The sequence below is a fragment of the Barbus barbus genome, assembly GCF_936440315.1.
Source record: "Barbus barbus genome assembly, chromosome: 18".
Lineage (NCBI taxonomy): Eukaryota > Metazoa > Chordata > Actinopteri > Cypriniformes > Cyprinidae > Barbus > Barbus barbus.
The window spans coordinates 27,965,411-27,982,205 of NC_136746.1; the positions used below are offsets into that span (position 1 = coordinate 27,965,411).

At 35.6% G+C, this 16,795-nt stretch overlaps 1 protein-coding gene across 1 annotated transcript in view; it reads right to left on the minus strand.

Annotated features, from left to right (window-relative positions):
* Positions 1 to 16,795, minus strand: part of LOC306884697 (acyl-coenzyme A oxidase-like protein) — a 47,772-nt gene that overhangs the window by 30,535 nt on the left and 442 nt on the right. The window contains exons 3-13 of the mRNA XM_079440811.1: positions 16,411 to 16,497; positions 16,008 to 16,094; positions 14,854 to 14,952; positions 14,267 to 14,381; positions 13,845 to 13,931; positions 13,685 to 13,757; positions 12,923 to 13,055; positions 12,127 to 12,161; positions 8,620 to 8,736; positions 6,129 to 6,282; positions 4,355 to 4,444 (exon numbers count right to left, since the gene is read on the minus strand). Coding sequence (XP_079296937.1) covers positions 4,355 to 4,444; positions 6,129 to 6,282; positions 8,620 to 8,736; positions 12,127 to 12,161; positions 12,923 to 13,055; positions 13,685 to 13,757; positions 13,845 to 13,931; positions 14,267 to 14,381; positions 14,854 to 14,952; positions 16,008 to 16,094; positions 16,411 to 16,497 — 1,077 coding nt within the window. The remainder of the gene's footprint in view (positions 1 to 4,354; positions 4,445 to 6,128; positions 6,283 to 8,619; positions 8,737 to 12,126; positions 12,162 to 12,922; positions 13,056 to 13,684; positions 13,758 to 13,844; positions 13,932 to 14,266; positions 14,382 to 14,853; positions 14,953 to 16,007; positions 16,095 to 16,410; positions 16,498 to 16,795) is intronic.

Genomic DNA, 16,795 nt, shown 5'->3' on the forward strand with positions numbered 1-16,795 from the left:
ACAAAGAAGTCTCTGGGCAGTTTTTTTAAGACTGTCTCAGCCATGCCAGCATCTCTGGAGCTTGAAGAAGCCATTGCCTCTAACCCGCTTGCTCCCTCTATCGACAGTGAGGAAGATCCTCTTCGATGGTGGAAACTACATCAAATTAACTTCCCAAGATTGAGCAGGCTTGCACAAAAATATCTGTGCATTCCAGCTACAAGCTCACCATCTGAGAGGGTGTTTAGCACTGGAGGGAATGTGGTGACATGCCAACGTTCATGCTTGAAACCAGAAATGGTGGACACGCTGGTTTTCTTAGCAGAAAACCTTTAAACATTTAAAGCAGCTAGATTCTGCCGCTGTTCTAATTGTAGTTATTTGAGAGACTTTAGTCTAGGTTATTTTGTTGGTTTGATTACTCACATATACACATATATATATTTTTTGGGCATATGTCTGTTCTAGAGACATGTTACAACTTTTTGGTAAAGTTCTAATTGATTTCCTTTGGAAATATGTTTCAAATTCACACAGAATGCATTTATAACTGTAAAGCATGTCTTTTTGTGTCAAAATCGTGATTAAAATCGAAATCGAACAAAAATTCAAGAAATCATGATAGGTTTTTTTTGTCCATACCGCACAGCCCTAATCCATAAATTACACACATGCACACAAACAAGCATATCAATACACAACTAGTCAAAACATCTACAGCCCAATGTTTCTGTCTCCAAGTTATTTTAAAACCCTTTAAAAATGTCTAGTGACACCAGCTTCTTAAGCTGTAATTCAATTAGCAAATAAATTCCAAAGAAAAGGAAGCAGCAAATTTAAAAGACTTTTTTCCCAGTTCAGTACGTACCACTGGAACAGACAATAAGAAAAAATCCTGGGACCGAAGGCTATAATATAGATTTGTAGATAAAAACGTGCCAGTGTTTTAACCTACGGATGGACAAAGCAGACCATCCAACCCGGGCATACAACTCACAATGATGAGTAAAGGTCTTAAGATTTGTTATAAACCTCAGTGCACCATGATAAACAGTGTCTATAGTATGTCAATTCTGAGAAGATGCATGCATATATATATATATATATAACATCACCATAGTCCAATACAGACATAAAAGTCAATATAAACTAATGCAATGCAAAAACTCAATTACTAATCTGAAGTGGTAGAAAAATATTAATTTTGAAGAGTTTAAATTCATTAAATGTAACGATACAGAATTTAGACATATTTTCTAACTGTAATACATCATATCATTCAAATTTCCAAATATAGTATTCCAACTACACGGACAAATGTACACGTTTGAGAAATTGTAATTAAAACAAAAATTCCCAACCACAGAAACTCAATGGTTTCTCTAGTGTTAAAATGACAACACCATCAGCCTGTCTCGAAGGATTCAATTGCATGACTTTATTTTGGTACTGAAGGGGATAATCTAATTTCAACAGAAAATACATGTCTTTAGGCTTCAGCAAGCTGTGAATGCAGACGTTGTGTTTGAGTCGTTATGTGTGCATGTGTGTCGTCCTATGTGTCGAATCGATGTGGTGCTAATCAGAACCAGCATAAAATGAATCACAAAGCTGACCTGATTACCTCAGCAGTTATCTAATAACCAGCCCAATGCTAAGGACACATTATTGCGATCAAATCTTGTGTGCAATGGCATCAAAATGACCCCCTTTATTCTAATGCCGTCATAATCCACTTAATTCAATTTAGTTTGTGAGACTATTCTGAGAGCACCACAGGGAGACAGAATGTAGACACAGTTCTACCTTCATCAGCAAAAAAAACAAAGAAGTCTCTGGGCAGTTTTTTTAAGACTGTCTCAGCCATGCCAGCATCTCTGCAGCTTGAAGAAGCCATTGCCTCTAACCCGCTTGCTCCCTCTATCGACAGTGAGGAAGATCCTCTTCGATGGTGGAAACTACATCAAATTAACTTCCCAAGATTGAGCAGGCTTGCACAAAAATATCTGGGCATTCCAGCTACAAGCTCACCATCTGAGAGGGTGTTTAGCACTGGAGGGAATGTGGTGACATGCCAACGTTCATGCTTGAAACCAGAAATGGTGGACATGCTGGTTTTCTTAGCAGAAAACCTTTAAACATTTAAAGCAGCTAGATTCTGCCGCAGTTCTAATTGTAGTTATTTGAGAGACTTTAGTCTAGGTTGTTTTGTTGGTTTGATTACTCACATATACACACACATATATATATATTTTTTTTTTTTGGGCATATGTCTGTTCTAAAGACATGTTACAACTTTTTGGTAAAGTTCTAATTGATTTCCTTTGGAAATATGTTTCAAATTCACACAGAATGCATTTATAACTGTAAAGCATGTCTTTTTGTGTCAAAATCGCGATTAAAATCGAAATCGAACAAAAATTCAAGAAATCATGATAGGTTTTTCTTGTCCATATCGCACAGCCCTAATCCATAAATTACACACATGCACACAAACAAGCATATCAATACACAACTAGTCAAAACATCTACAGTCCAATGTTTCTGTCTCCAAGTTATTTAAAAACCCTTTAAAAATATCTAGTGACACCAGCTTCTTAAGCTGTAATTCAATTAGCAAATAAATTCCAAAGAAAAGGGAGCAGCAAATTTAAAAGACTTTTTTCCCAGTTCAGTACGTACCACTGGAACAGACAATAAGAAAATATCCTGGGACCGAAGGCTATAATTGCAAACAGACTTTTTACAGATATAAGTATTAAGATATGAGGGAAGTAAACCCAGGATAGATTTGTAGATAAAAACGTGCCAGTGTTTTAACCTACGGATGGACAAAGCAGACCATCCAACCCGGGCATACAACTCACAATGATGAGTAAAGGTCTTAAGATTTGTTATAAACCTCAGTGCACCATGATAAACAGTGTCTATAGTATGTCAATTCTGAGAAGATGCATGCATATACTGTATATAACATCACCATAGTCCAATACAGACATAAAAGTGGCAGCAACAAGCTTCTTTTTTGCCTCAAAGGAAAGGCAGGATTTAATTCTGAAATAGAAGCTCAAGGTCACTTTCAATTTTCTCACCAACTGCTGGACATGGGGGCCAAAGGAAAGAGCATCATCAATTAAAAACCCAAGATACTTATACTGAGACACAAATTCAATCTCCAAACCTTGAGAAGTTATAATAGAAGGAGGATTATGAGGAATTGATTTTGATTTAGAAAACAACATAAATTTTGTTTTATCTGCATCTAAAACTAGTTTTAGATCGAATAAGTTTCGCTGAACAATATTAAAAGCAAGCTGTAACTGTGAAAGAGCCAGATTAGGTGTGGATGCTGAACTATAAATTACTGTGTCATCAGCATAATAATGAAAATGTGTATTATTAACATTTTGATCAATATTATTAATATATATAGTAAATAGGAGCGGCCCTAGGACCGACCCCTGTGGCACACCTTTAGTTACATTAAATGAACTAGAAATAAAACCATCTGCCTGTATACACTGAGTTCTATTAGAGAGATAATTATTAAACCAACCAATAGCATCTTCAGATAATCCGATACTGACAAGATGTTGTATCAACAAAGTATGATCAACAGTATCAAATGCTTTGGACAGATCAATGAATAAAGCTGCACACTGTTCTTGTTGTCAACTGATTCAATAAAATCATTTAGTACTTTTAAGGCTGCTGTAGTAGTACTATGTTGTTTTCTAAAACCAGATTGAAAATCAGACAGGATATTATTAACAGAAAGAAAGTCCTTTAGTTGATTATTAACAAATGATTCAAGGATTTTGGCAAGAACAGACAACTTTGAAATGGGCCGATAGTTATTTAGCTGTGTAGGATCTCCACCTTTAAACAGGGGAAGAACAAAAGCTGATTTCCATATAGATGGAATTTCATTTAAAACAAGAGAAAGATTAAAAATATAAGTCAAAGGAGGGGCAATAAAATCAGCGGCTAACTTTAAAAAAGAAGGTTCCAATTTGTCAGGACCTGCTGATTTTGAAACATCTAAAGATTTAAGAGCTTTGTGAACTTCAGTCACAAATGAATCATAGACAATAAATTAACACACAACACTCCCAAGCGACTTAGTCAGCCATCTTGGATTGTTTGATTTAAAAACTAATGCCATGTTTGTCTGAACATGGGCATTTAAATGTGATATTGGACTATATTAAGGGAATAGTTCTAAAATTAGTAGGAAAACAAATAACAACCTTAAGGAAAAAGAGGGTAATAAACATGACCCTTGTGACCAAGCCTTCTTTTCCCCTCAATACTTGCTGGCCAGTTTTATGTATATTTGTTGTGTGGTGTCATCTAAAGTAGTACTTATGAATACCTGAAGCATGACCATGTTGTCGCCCTCAAATGTGACAAAGACGTCGGAGTCACACTTCAGAGACGGAATGCGGTTTTCCATCATAAAGCCCTGGAGGAATATAAACCACAGTGTCTTTTTAAAAGTGGCCAAAGGAAATAAAGCAAATCAAAATATATATTTGACATGCAGTACATGGACAGTGTTTGAAGGAATAGTTTCCCCTAAAATGAAAATTTGGTGAAAATGCACTCACCCTCAGGCCATCCAAGATGTAGATGAGTTTGTTGTACTGTACATTTCTCCAATTCTGTTCTGATGAACCATCAAACTCATTCACATCCTGGATGGCCTGAGGACATTTTCAGCACAATTTCAAGTTTGGGTGAACTATTCCTTTAAAAATGATGACCCACTTAAAGTCTGACTACTTTCAATGTGCTGACTCAAACTCACACAATTAGCATAAAACCAAATAGAAATGACTTGTTTTGCTGTGACCAATTAATTTATCCAATATGTGCCCACTTAAATTGATTTTCTGAGTTTGTTTCAAAGCAGTTTCATTGGTGAAGTAGAGCGAAAATAGACAATATTACATCTAAAATCTAATTTAATATTAACACCTTGTTTATTAAATGGCTGTATAAAATCACATTTGCAGTCATTTTAATATTCAGGAAAAACAGCACTCTTGCTCATGTGATATTACTTAACTGTGTATCTATATCATACATTAAAAAAGTACTAATACAAAGGCCTTCTTTCCAATATAGTGAATTTTGGGGGCATTTGTATTAGTTTTGGTGGTATTTTGCTAATTAAATGGATGGAAATAAACATGCTGAAGAAAATGTGAGAAGTGCAAAACTCGCCGCAGTGATGCTAGAATGTTGTAAATGATTTCCAGGATGTTGATATATGGTTGAGTCATTTCTAGCACATTAATATGTGGTTGCTAAAGTTTTGTTAGGTGGTTGCTTACAGGTACAAGTCAATAATCACTTGCAAGGTAAACATATAATGCATTTGGAGCTTGAATTATAGTAATAATGATGCTTGCCTTAGTAAACACAACTAATAATGATGACACCTTGTTTACAGTTTTTAGTGTCTGTTTGTGTTGGCAATACATTAGAGCCTTATTTATTAAAAAGCCATCTTAAAGTTAACACAAGTGCTATTTTCTTACCTAGTGTTTTGTCTTGCATGAGTTGAAAAATATTTAATGTCAGATGTGTGAAAACAAATTGGTGCACTATGAATTATATAGTAGCCCTGTGGTTTCACACATTTTAAACATATACATGCTTTTCACACCACAAGCATTGTGAGCCAAAAAAAAACAACAAAAAAACATAGGCTATTAATAAGATCACACCACTGATATTTGCATGTATTATTCAAGAAAGCAAAAACCTAATGTTTAAAAAAAAAAAAAAAATAGTCATCAAGTTATTGATCATTTTTGTCTTCACTAGATCATTTTAAATTGCCCTGTAATGGTCCTAGATATTCCACGTAGGCTTTAAATTAATATGAAAAATGCAAGTATAATAATAATAATAAAAGAATAAGCAAAATCCAATTTAAAAATTGTATTAGAAGAATACAATTTTAGTAAAACATATCAAAGTCTACCACTTATGCCACCACTGTCCACAAAAACGTCAATGCAAGTTATTCTTTGACAGTTCAGGATGTTTGTATTTGACACGGTTACATCTCTGCACCACATGACATTAGTATCAGTGTATATGTGTGTGTTTAAGTGCAAAGACACACACGCACTCACCATGCCACCAGTACACTCACGGCAGTCTTGCAGACACGCGACGTTCTCCCACGTGCTGTAGGCTTTGAGTCCTGCGACGAGAGCTTGCAGAGCGCGATTGCTTTGAAGGTCCTGACCCTGACACAAAGCATCATCCATCAAACCCGCAGCGTATCTGAGAGCAAACACAGGAACATACGGACAATGTGCATATCAAACCGTAACTTAATACATTATTACGTTGAATAAATATATATGATCCTGGTGGTGCTAGAGACATGATGTGGTGTTTGAGCTACAGGAACATTGCAAAAATAAACGTCTAAATAAACAAATATTAAAAAACAAAACTTTGTGATGAATGATTTTACAAAAGGGAATATTTATGTCAGTAATTAAATCTGTCTCTCAGACTTTCACTGTACAAATGTTTGACCATAAACCTTCGATCTCTTTTATTTCCAATAAAGCGCAGATGTGTTAGATAAATAATGATGAAACCTGCAGTGGTTTCTCAGAAGGAGGCATCTGAACTCTTTTCCTTTGATTCTCCTCCTGTGGTTTTTCTCAGAATGAGCCAGTGACCTGAATGGCACAAAAACAGTGACCTCCAGTGGAGGCCAGTAAAACTGCTCTTTGTGCTGACACTTTTATGTCATTAAAGGACACATATGATGGAAAAGATGATTTTCTTGGTAGTTTTTCATATAGTTTGATGTTCTGTGTAGACACCCAGACTATTTATAGAAAAATAAGCAAGTATGGTTTCTCGCCCAAAGCTATTGTATGTCCTGAAAGACTTACAGGTTACTTTTAAGTCGTGACGTATTGTCAAGTATGGTGACCCATACTCGAAATTGTGCTCTGCGTTTAACCCATCCAAGTGCACACACACAGCAGTGAGTAGTGAACAAATGCACACACACACACACACACACACACACACACACCGTGAACACACACCCGGAGCAGTGGGCAGCCATGCTGCGGCGCCCGGGGAGCAATTGGGGGTTCGGTGCCTTGCTCAAGGGCACCTCAGTCGTGGTATTGAGGGTGGAGAGAGCGCTGTACATTCACTCCCCCCACCTACAATCCCTGCCGGCCGGGGACTCGAACCCGCAACCTTTCGATTACGAGTCCAACTCTCTAACCATTAGGCCACGACTTCTTTTAATAGAAATCTAGAGAGACAGAAATCATCGTTTTGTAAATTGTTTTGCAGTTTACTCCCCAGGTAATGTAACACAAAGCATATCATTATACATGTATTTTAAAATTAAAATATGAAAAATTTCACTTTTTTTGCATGGTGAGGACTGGAATTGCTTCATCGTAGTCTGTGAAAAGTATATTTTTGCAACTCAAGGTTTACAGAAAATAACAGAACAATGTATAGTATAACTTTCAATTGAGTCAAAAGTGTCTTTTAATTTCATATTTCATTTTAATTTTGCAGTATTCCTTTAGATCAAACACTACAGCATGATGCTAACATCACCAAGGTCACAGGTTCGATTCCCAGGGAATGCATGAACTGGATGCTTGAATGCAATTTAAGTCACTTTGGATGAAACAATCTGCCAAATGCATAAATGTAAACTTTATTTTGTTCAGCTATACTCAGCAAAAAGTGACTGTAGCATAAGTAGTTTTTTTTAAAAAGGTAAACATTGTTAACACACCTTCACTGCTAACATTTTGGCTTTTTAAATTAAATAGCTTGTGTCTTTTATCATATGCAATGTGCTTTGAACAAAATCATCTGCTAAATTAAGGCAAGACACCCCAGGAATACTAATAGTTATCACCATACTTCTAATAACTTACTAATAACTAATAAACCTCACCATACTTCCCAAGTTGTTTGATTACATTAAGATCTGCAAATAAAGAATTACAAGTTTTCTGAGATATGAGGCATAATCTAATTAAATATGCATTCATTTGCATACAATTCTAGAATAGAAATCTGAATACTGGATAAAACAGATTCAAATAACAGATTCAATATTAGAGTCAAAGCTTTTTAGAGGGAATTTTAGATTTTTATTTTTTATGACTTCAGAAAATACTGTCAACATCCAGAAAATATTAAATGTAAAAAAAAAAAAAAAAATTCAGATAAAATCAGGTGAAGGATTCATGAACAACCCCCTATGTAAAACCCCTCAGATGGGAATAAAACTGTAGGTTATTATGCATGTATGGAAGTACTGCTGAAGTGGGGAAAAAACTAAAAAAACTTGAGAAACTGGCCATTGAAGATATGCATTGAATAACTGAAGTTTACAGATGCAAATAGATAAAGTGCAATGAAGTGACCACTTCAAAGTGTATTTTGGATGTTTTCTTTCCACTAGCCTAAAACAGCACATTATGAAAACCAAAATAGCCAAAAATCTCAAAACTGACCAGTGCATGAAACAAAATGTGTTTTTGCCTGTAGTGTCTTGTCTTTACATATAAAAAGATCACACTCAAAGGGATGTGGCCGTGGACGGGAAGTACCTACCTGGTGGTGAAGGTGAGAGCGAGGGCAGCAGCCAGATGTGGCATCAGTCTCAGATACTGTGTTTGGTGCTCGATGATCTTCACCTCGTCCTGATCCTTTGGGCCAAACTGTCTGCGACTGTGAAAGAGACAATAAGTACATGTGCATCTCATTTAGACGTTTAAATGCATTCAAAATGTCACTGCACACTCAGAAACCTCTGTCGTTGTCAGAATCACATACAAACCAAAACAGAAACACAAAGGGGGTCACAGTAAAGGGTCAGACGCCCCACAACACACCTGGATGTCGACGCACAGAGAAATGAACCGATAACCTTCCAGGTAACCCACTTTCCTAACCGCAGTACATGCATTAGTGTGCGGAGGAAGGCTTGCTGTGGTGGACGTCTGGTCTTGTGTCTGTATATGTTTGTGTCTTTCTGCTGTACTGCAGTCGAGCTTTGTACACCTGTGACTCTTGAACTACCACAAACTGTATCTCTACATCGAACATCTGCAGGTGGCTTCCCCACAGAGCAGACGAGATGGGAGCATGTGTGTGTGCGCGCGCGTATGTGTGGTTTTAAAGGTGAGAAGCCCACACAGAAATCCTATTGTAACATGCCTCATCTAAAGTTGAGTGCCTTCTCTTGTACAGGCCGCTTCAAATTAAACAGACGCTTTTTGCGCTACTCAAGTACATTCAGTTACTGATGTTATTGTAGAAACACTCTATTTATAGGTGTACGGTATTTGTTGAGTCAAGTCACATTTATTTATATAGCAGGTTCACAGTAAGAAACAAGAAAATAACTGTTAATGTAGCAAATTTGTTTAATTCAAACTTTAAAAAAGGACAACGGTGTCACTATTCGGTTTAATTTAGTTCAGTGTTGATTCAATTTAGTTCACTAATAGTGCAAAGTTCATCAAATTATTAATTATTGGACAATAAGCAGCTGGACAGAAGACAATATTGTTGTTAGCTCAATGTTGATTCAGTTCAGTTCAATAAGTGTCGATGTTGCAGAGTTTGTAACCTATTATTATTTATTCTGCAACCGAATAGCCAAAAGTAAACTGAAACTGTAATAAAAAATTACTTAAAGTTATATAAAATAGTTCAACCCCCCCAAAATGAATACAAATATCTAAAATGACTAAAAACAAAAAAATATTATTAAATATTTAAATATATATATTAAATATATATAAATAAAAAAATGAAAACTAATAAAAATGACTAAATTAAAGTTATATATAATAATAAAAAAGTAATAAAATTAATAAAATCTAAAATATCAAAATATTAATAAATACTACAGCAATAGTATAGAAACAACACTTGTTAGTTAACATGAACAAACAGATGCACAGCTTCGGTGACGTCAGTTGGGTTGATACTGAGATAAAGTGAGTTATATACAGCTGATCATGTGATCTCAACACGACAGCCTTCGTGAGAAAGGACTGCTTTTATCTAAGAGTACTTTTGGCATGTGTAACGTCATCTTTGTCAGTTAATTTCTCTACAAGTAAACCTCTTTTTCGCCGGAACACAGACCTACAAACTATTCTGAACTACAATATTCTATAGTGGAACATGTAGAAGACGGCGGAAGACATAGTGGAACCACATGATGCAAGCGCACACCTACATTTCCTGAAGACTGATGAGTGCCGTATGTCATCTGAACAACTGTCCTTCATAACGCTACTCTCGTGATTTAGTTTGAAATGTGATATGCTACACTGTTAATGTCAACATAATATGGCATTCACAACCCATTTTATCTCCCATATACTTCCTACTTGACATCCTGTATAAGAATCTTTCAAATATTGTTATTTGTTATTACAATTTAGATTATATTAAGACTTTCTGGCATTAAATCACCACTGACTGTTGGTAAGATTTTAGAAGGATTGCATTGACTAAACTATACTTGCTCCTGCTTGACAGTACAGTCATTGTTAACTAAAACTATTATTAATCATTTTCAATAACTGAAATAAAGCTAAAAAAAAATTAAATATAAATATTAGATGAAAAACTTCCATTTAAAAAATATACAGGAAAATTAGCAACCTTGACAACTAACTGAAAAGAATAAGTTTAAGCTGAAGTACAAAACGGACTATAAATAAATAAAATAAACAAATTAAAGCCTTATAAAAATATTTAAAAAAACATAAAATGACTAAAATATTAATATATCAATAAAATATTTAAAATGAGTAAAACTGAAAAACAATCTATTAAAAAAACAAAAACTAATAAAAATGACTAAACTTACTAAAACTGTGTGTTTAAATTATTAATAATAAAAATGACAATACAATTACATACCATTTTACTAAAACCTTAAAATGTAAACTGAAATTATAAAAATTAAAGCTAATTCAAAATAGTTTTTAAAATACTATAATAATATATAAATTGATACAGTGCTGTGTATGAACAAATGGCTGCATGACCTCAGTGAGGTCAGTCAAAAATAAAAGTCATTTTACAGACGGCGTGGTAATGTGATCATCAAAAGCTGCAAAGACAAACACCGTTTTCTTTGTAATGATGTGCACCAATGACTATTTCACAATCAACATGTCTATTTCATGTTGACTTCAAGAGGTTGACTTCAAGAGTCCGGCTTGCGTATCAATCTCAGCAGTTGTCTGTTTCTCAAGTCTTATCCTTACAACTAACCTTCCCACCATTAAAACCAATGGACGACCAAACAACCTGCTGCTTGTTGAGAGCAAATCTGCGATCCACATGCATGCACCATGACCACCGAGTGTTTGATGGCACGTTGTCGTTTTAATCTTAAAGCCTCTCGTTCAGAAAGTCTGAAGTGCAATGGTTTTGTGGTGCATGTCGTAATAAGAAGAGGTGTGGTGGGCTGAGAGCGTGGAGCCTGATAACAGCGAGTGTGGTTTTTCTCTCACACCTGAGCGCTCATACGTGTTTTGGCACCAGAGTGGTGGCTCTTTGTTCCTCCTCTGATATGTGTGTGTGTGTGTGTGTGTGTGAGAGAGTGGGTGCGCGGAGCTATTTTGCAAATGGAAAACCTGCAACTATAGAAAGCAAACATTTCCTCCCTTTCTGTATTTTTTTCAGCTTGGGGATGCCATTTTCAGAGACACCCAGCATCGCCCACGCAGACGCACACGCGCACAAAGCCACATGTGAGGAAGACGTGCAGCAGCAGCGGAGGCGTGGACGAGAGTATCCCTCTGAACTGGATGTGCTCTGCGGTGAGGAGAAACTCCACACGTCACGGCGCTCTCATTTTGTTTTCACTCATTTCTAGAACTTGTTGTTTATTTTTCTCTCCCCTGCCACCACATAAATCGCTTTTGAAACTCATCGATGCAGTTTTGATGCCTTTGAAGGAGCACGACCCTATAATACTGATAAATAATTACAGGGAATTCTTTTGATCTGTTACCACCGATGCATGGTATCTGAATTTCACATGAACTTGCACAACGTTCACACACACCGATTTTTTTAACATCATACCTGTGACTGTAACGTACTGCAATGACGAGCCCCAACTGTAGAGAAAACACAATGTGTAAAGGTGAAAGTTAATAAGACAGTGTAAACACTAGTACTGGACATAATTAATAAGATATAAGATGCAGTTCACCCTAAAATGATCATTTACTCATCTTAAAGTTGTTACGACTTATTTTCATCTCTGAAATACAAAATGAGATGACCAAGTAGCTCTTATAACTATATTATCGCCCAGCTCTTTATATAAAGTTGGATATATAAATATGTTCAAATTTATCTGCATACATACAGTGCAATTGCATAGAGCAATATACACTATATAACTGCTTGATTGCTTGTATAGTCACAAAATGTAAACTATATTATCGCCCAGCTCTAATCTGCTAAATCCAACTATAAGGCATGACGATACTAAGATACTGTAAATATTAATATCAGGATTTTCTGTGAAGCTGCTTTAAACTATGTGTATTATGAAGTTATAAATAAATTTGGACTCCAGTCACTTCAAAATGAATACTGAAAATATAAAAGTAAAAGATAATTAAACTATTACTACAATAGTACATAAATAATACTAAAATAACAATATTATGCTTGAGAAATATTTGCTAAATAACACTATATTGCGCTTGAGAAATAACTGCATGTCTCCCTCTTGTGGTGAAGCTGAAGCATCACTGACTTTACTGGGTCATGCAGAGATGCACGTTTGTGATGGTGCATGATAATCATGTTTCCTGAGTAACAACACTGATTACTGTTGTGTTAAATGTGAGTGGAGGTGGGCAGAAACCTTCATGGCAGCCATGGCTTGTACGGTGAGACCCAGGCGGGTGGGCGTCAGAGCAGCAAGCATTGCATTGAAGCGACTGCTTTTACTGAGGATGGGAGACGAGTACAAACCATCAGCTGATACAGAACCAAACCTGCAACACACAAATACAATGAGCTGGGAGACACATGCATTCCTTCCTACATTCATTTACAACTATTATATACATGAAACACACACACATATATATTTACATGTTGTGTTCTGATAAATGTTGTCAAATACCCAAATTATTATTATTATAATTTTTTTTAATCTCTGAGAATCTTCTAATCATCCAATAAATAAATAAATAATACATGATCAAATAGAAATTTGTAAAAAAAAAAAAAAAATTTTTAAATAAATAATAATAATAAAAATAGCAAAATATTTAAATATTATTAAATCATTATTTAATTAATCACTATTTAAATAATTCGATTTCTGTTGGCATCAATGAATGTCAATTATTTTTCCAGTCATTCATAATTAATGGATAAGAATTTCCCAAATCATTTAAAAATAAGCACTTAAATTCACGAATATGTTTAAAAATGTAAATATATAAATAAATAAAATTTTCCATGATATTTCAAGATTTGTTTCATTTCCATGACTTTAATTTTAACATTCGATGATATTCTCTTGTTTTATTTTCATGCTATAATCTCATGAATGTCTTTCAGTTAAAATCTATAGTTCACAACATCTAATCTACAGCAATCCTGTCCGTTAACTCACTTTCTCAGCAGATTTTCCCGTGGTATGCGAACGTTATTAAATATCAAAATGCCATTGTCAACTCCATGCAGACCTGTATAAAAACACATTAAGTAAAACCATCAAATCTTAAAAACATTACTGAGGAGGGCTGGATTGCAAATTAGAGTTATTATATTACCTTCCTTGTGCTTCATGTCAATGGTCGTCACTCCTGGCCACATGAACCCGTTCTGATCACGGATTGGTACAATAAAGCAGTGGGGACCTGAGACAGACATCATCTCAATAAGACGGATGGTTTAGGAGTCATTCATATTCATACGGTACGAGTTATGTGTCAAACACATGGCTTAGTGATTCAAGCTGATTCTGTCATGATATCAGTCGGTGCATAATGCATTTAATGCTTTCCAAACATTTTTAGATAACAAACAAACTGATGAGCACCAAACTTTGACCACAAATGTCCACATTTAAGTGGGTCCATGTCTGAATATAGACTATTGATGACCTGACATAATCATACCAGATATGCTAAACTAATGTGCAGACAGGCTTGTGATGATAATTCAGCATAACCAGTCGTTGAATCAGTCTTACCCTGAGATTCTCCATTTATAATGAGCTGAGCAAACACAGCAGCATAGTGTCCTTTCATTGCGTTACCGATGTACATTTTCTGAGCATCTTCGGAAGGTGTGTGAATAATAAACTCCTACAAAACAACCATCAGAAACATTTAAACTCAACTCTGTGTCTGTTCCATAATAACCCAAGTAAGTGTGGATTTGAGTCATTTGCGAACAGTGTATTTGTGTCGGGCTCTAGATACAAGATTAGTTTCATCTGTACTCCTATCCAAGGAATAGAAGATCCAAAAAATAAAGATCTTCAGTGAATACCATGTTAAATTTCAGTCTGTTCCTCATAAAGCTATTGTATGGGTTACTGAGAACTTTTATAAAACCTAACCTATTTAGAGCTTGATGGTATAAATCTCAGCTGTATTTTATTCCATAAGTAAGCATGAATATCATATGGGTTTACAACATAAGTAGCTGATGCCACAATTTAATGTAGATTTTCGGGTCGAGTATTCTTTTCAAGTATTCGCCAAATTTGCATTAAAATCACTCTTGACCACAGATTGTCTGAAGATGAAAGAGTAGAATAGACTTGGGAATCACCTGTGTGGATTGATCATATCGGGCCTCAGTGATAATGCCTCGAACATTGCTACCGTGGCCCCTCTCAGTCATCGCAAACATCCCTGTAAACTGTAATTCCTGCAATTAAACACAAAATCGTTTAGGACATGTTGCATGGACATTAAAGGATAGCTCGCCCCAAACTGAACATTTGCTGAATATGTACTCAACCTCAGGCCACCAAGATGTAGATGAATTTATTTCTTCATTGAACAGATTTGGAGAAATTCCATCATTGCATCACTTGCTCACCACTGGATGCTCTGCAGTGAATGGGTGCCGTCAGAATGAGAGTCCAAACATCTGATAAAAACATCACAATAATCCACAAGTAATCCACACCACTCCAGTCCAGCAATTAACGCAAAAAACTGCATGTTTGTAAGAAACAAATCCATCAGTCAGGCGTTTTAACAATCCATCAATCAATTCTGGCCAAAATATGAGTTAATAATACATAGTAATGGTTCCTCCAGTAAAAAAAGTCTATCACTTGTTGTTGTCTCACATCAAAATCCACCCACATATTAGTTTACAAGCACTCTGGACTGTTTTTGTCAGTAAACAGTGCTTGGTCTGTGCGTATTTCTCTCCTGATTCAGACAAGACGACTTTTTCAATGAAGGAAGCTAATTATGGATCGAGGACTTATATTTCAGCCGAAAGCAACAAACTGAAGTTAAAACATCTTAATGATGAATTAGTTTTTTTTACAAACATGCAGCTTTTCACTTCACAAGACATTAACTGATGGACTGGAGTGGTGTGGATCACTTGTGGATTATTGTGATGTTTTTATCAGCTGTTTGGACTCTCATTCTGACGGCACCCATTCACTGCAGAGCATCCATTGCTGAGCAAGTGACAGAATGCTAGATTTCTCCAAATCTGATGAAGAAATAAACTCATCTGCATCTTATATGGCCTGAGGGTGAGGAAGCTTTCAGCCAATTTAAACTGTTGGGTAAATTATACCTTTAAATCAATAATTCCAGTCATTCTTGCAATGAACAAACAACACGTGCAAACTCATGGAGACTAAAATGATGAGGACTTTGACTTGCAAACATATTTGTGCACATATATTGAGCGTGTTCGAGGTCTGGAGGGCACAGAATTTATTCCTGACTTACTGAAAGAGGGAGATACCACTTCATCTTCTGCTCTGGACTGCCTAGATTATTGACAGCACCTCCGTACAGTCCACACACAACACCGAGCTGAGGGTGACAGCAAACAGTGCAGTGTGACAATTCAAATGTGGAATAAATGCAAATATGTAGAGTCATGCATGCCAACACGACATGCAAATGTCCTGAGAATAGCTCAAAATTCAGTTACAATGTAAACAACAGCAAGCAAACATGTTAGAAATCCTGTTGCTGCTTATTTCAGCGTAATTATTATGAAGCAACTGGTTAAATGATTTTTACAACAATTTGCACGTTTTCCAAATTTCAAGTATAATTCAGTATGTTACTTGCCATTTCTTTGTAACTAACATTTTTGTCAGTGTACAACACAAAACTGACAAACCTTGACTCCAGTGGCCATGTCAGCGGAGCAGATGATCTCAGTGATGCCTAAACTCTTGTTTATGAAGCCTTTTTGCTTCTCTTTCAGCTAAACAAAGGCAAATAATATGCATTACACTAAAAAAGTAACATTTTACTTCATGCATGCTTTTTATGCAGTGGTTTTATGATGTCATGGCAAAAACACATTTTTTTTTGTTCCTTATACCATGGTAAAACCATGCTTTTAAGACTTTTACCATGTTAACTTACAATGTTAAGCCTTGGAGGATAATGCAATGTGAATTTAAGTACTAGAAAATATAACACAGTGCTATTGTTTTTCAAATAACTTTAGGATGGTAACTTTTTGAATGCGTAATAATGACGTGCAGAAGTCTCTCATT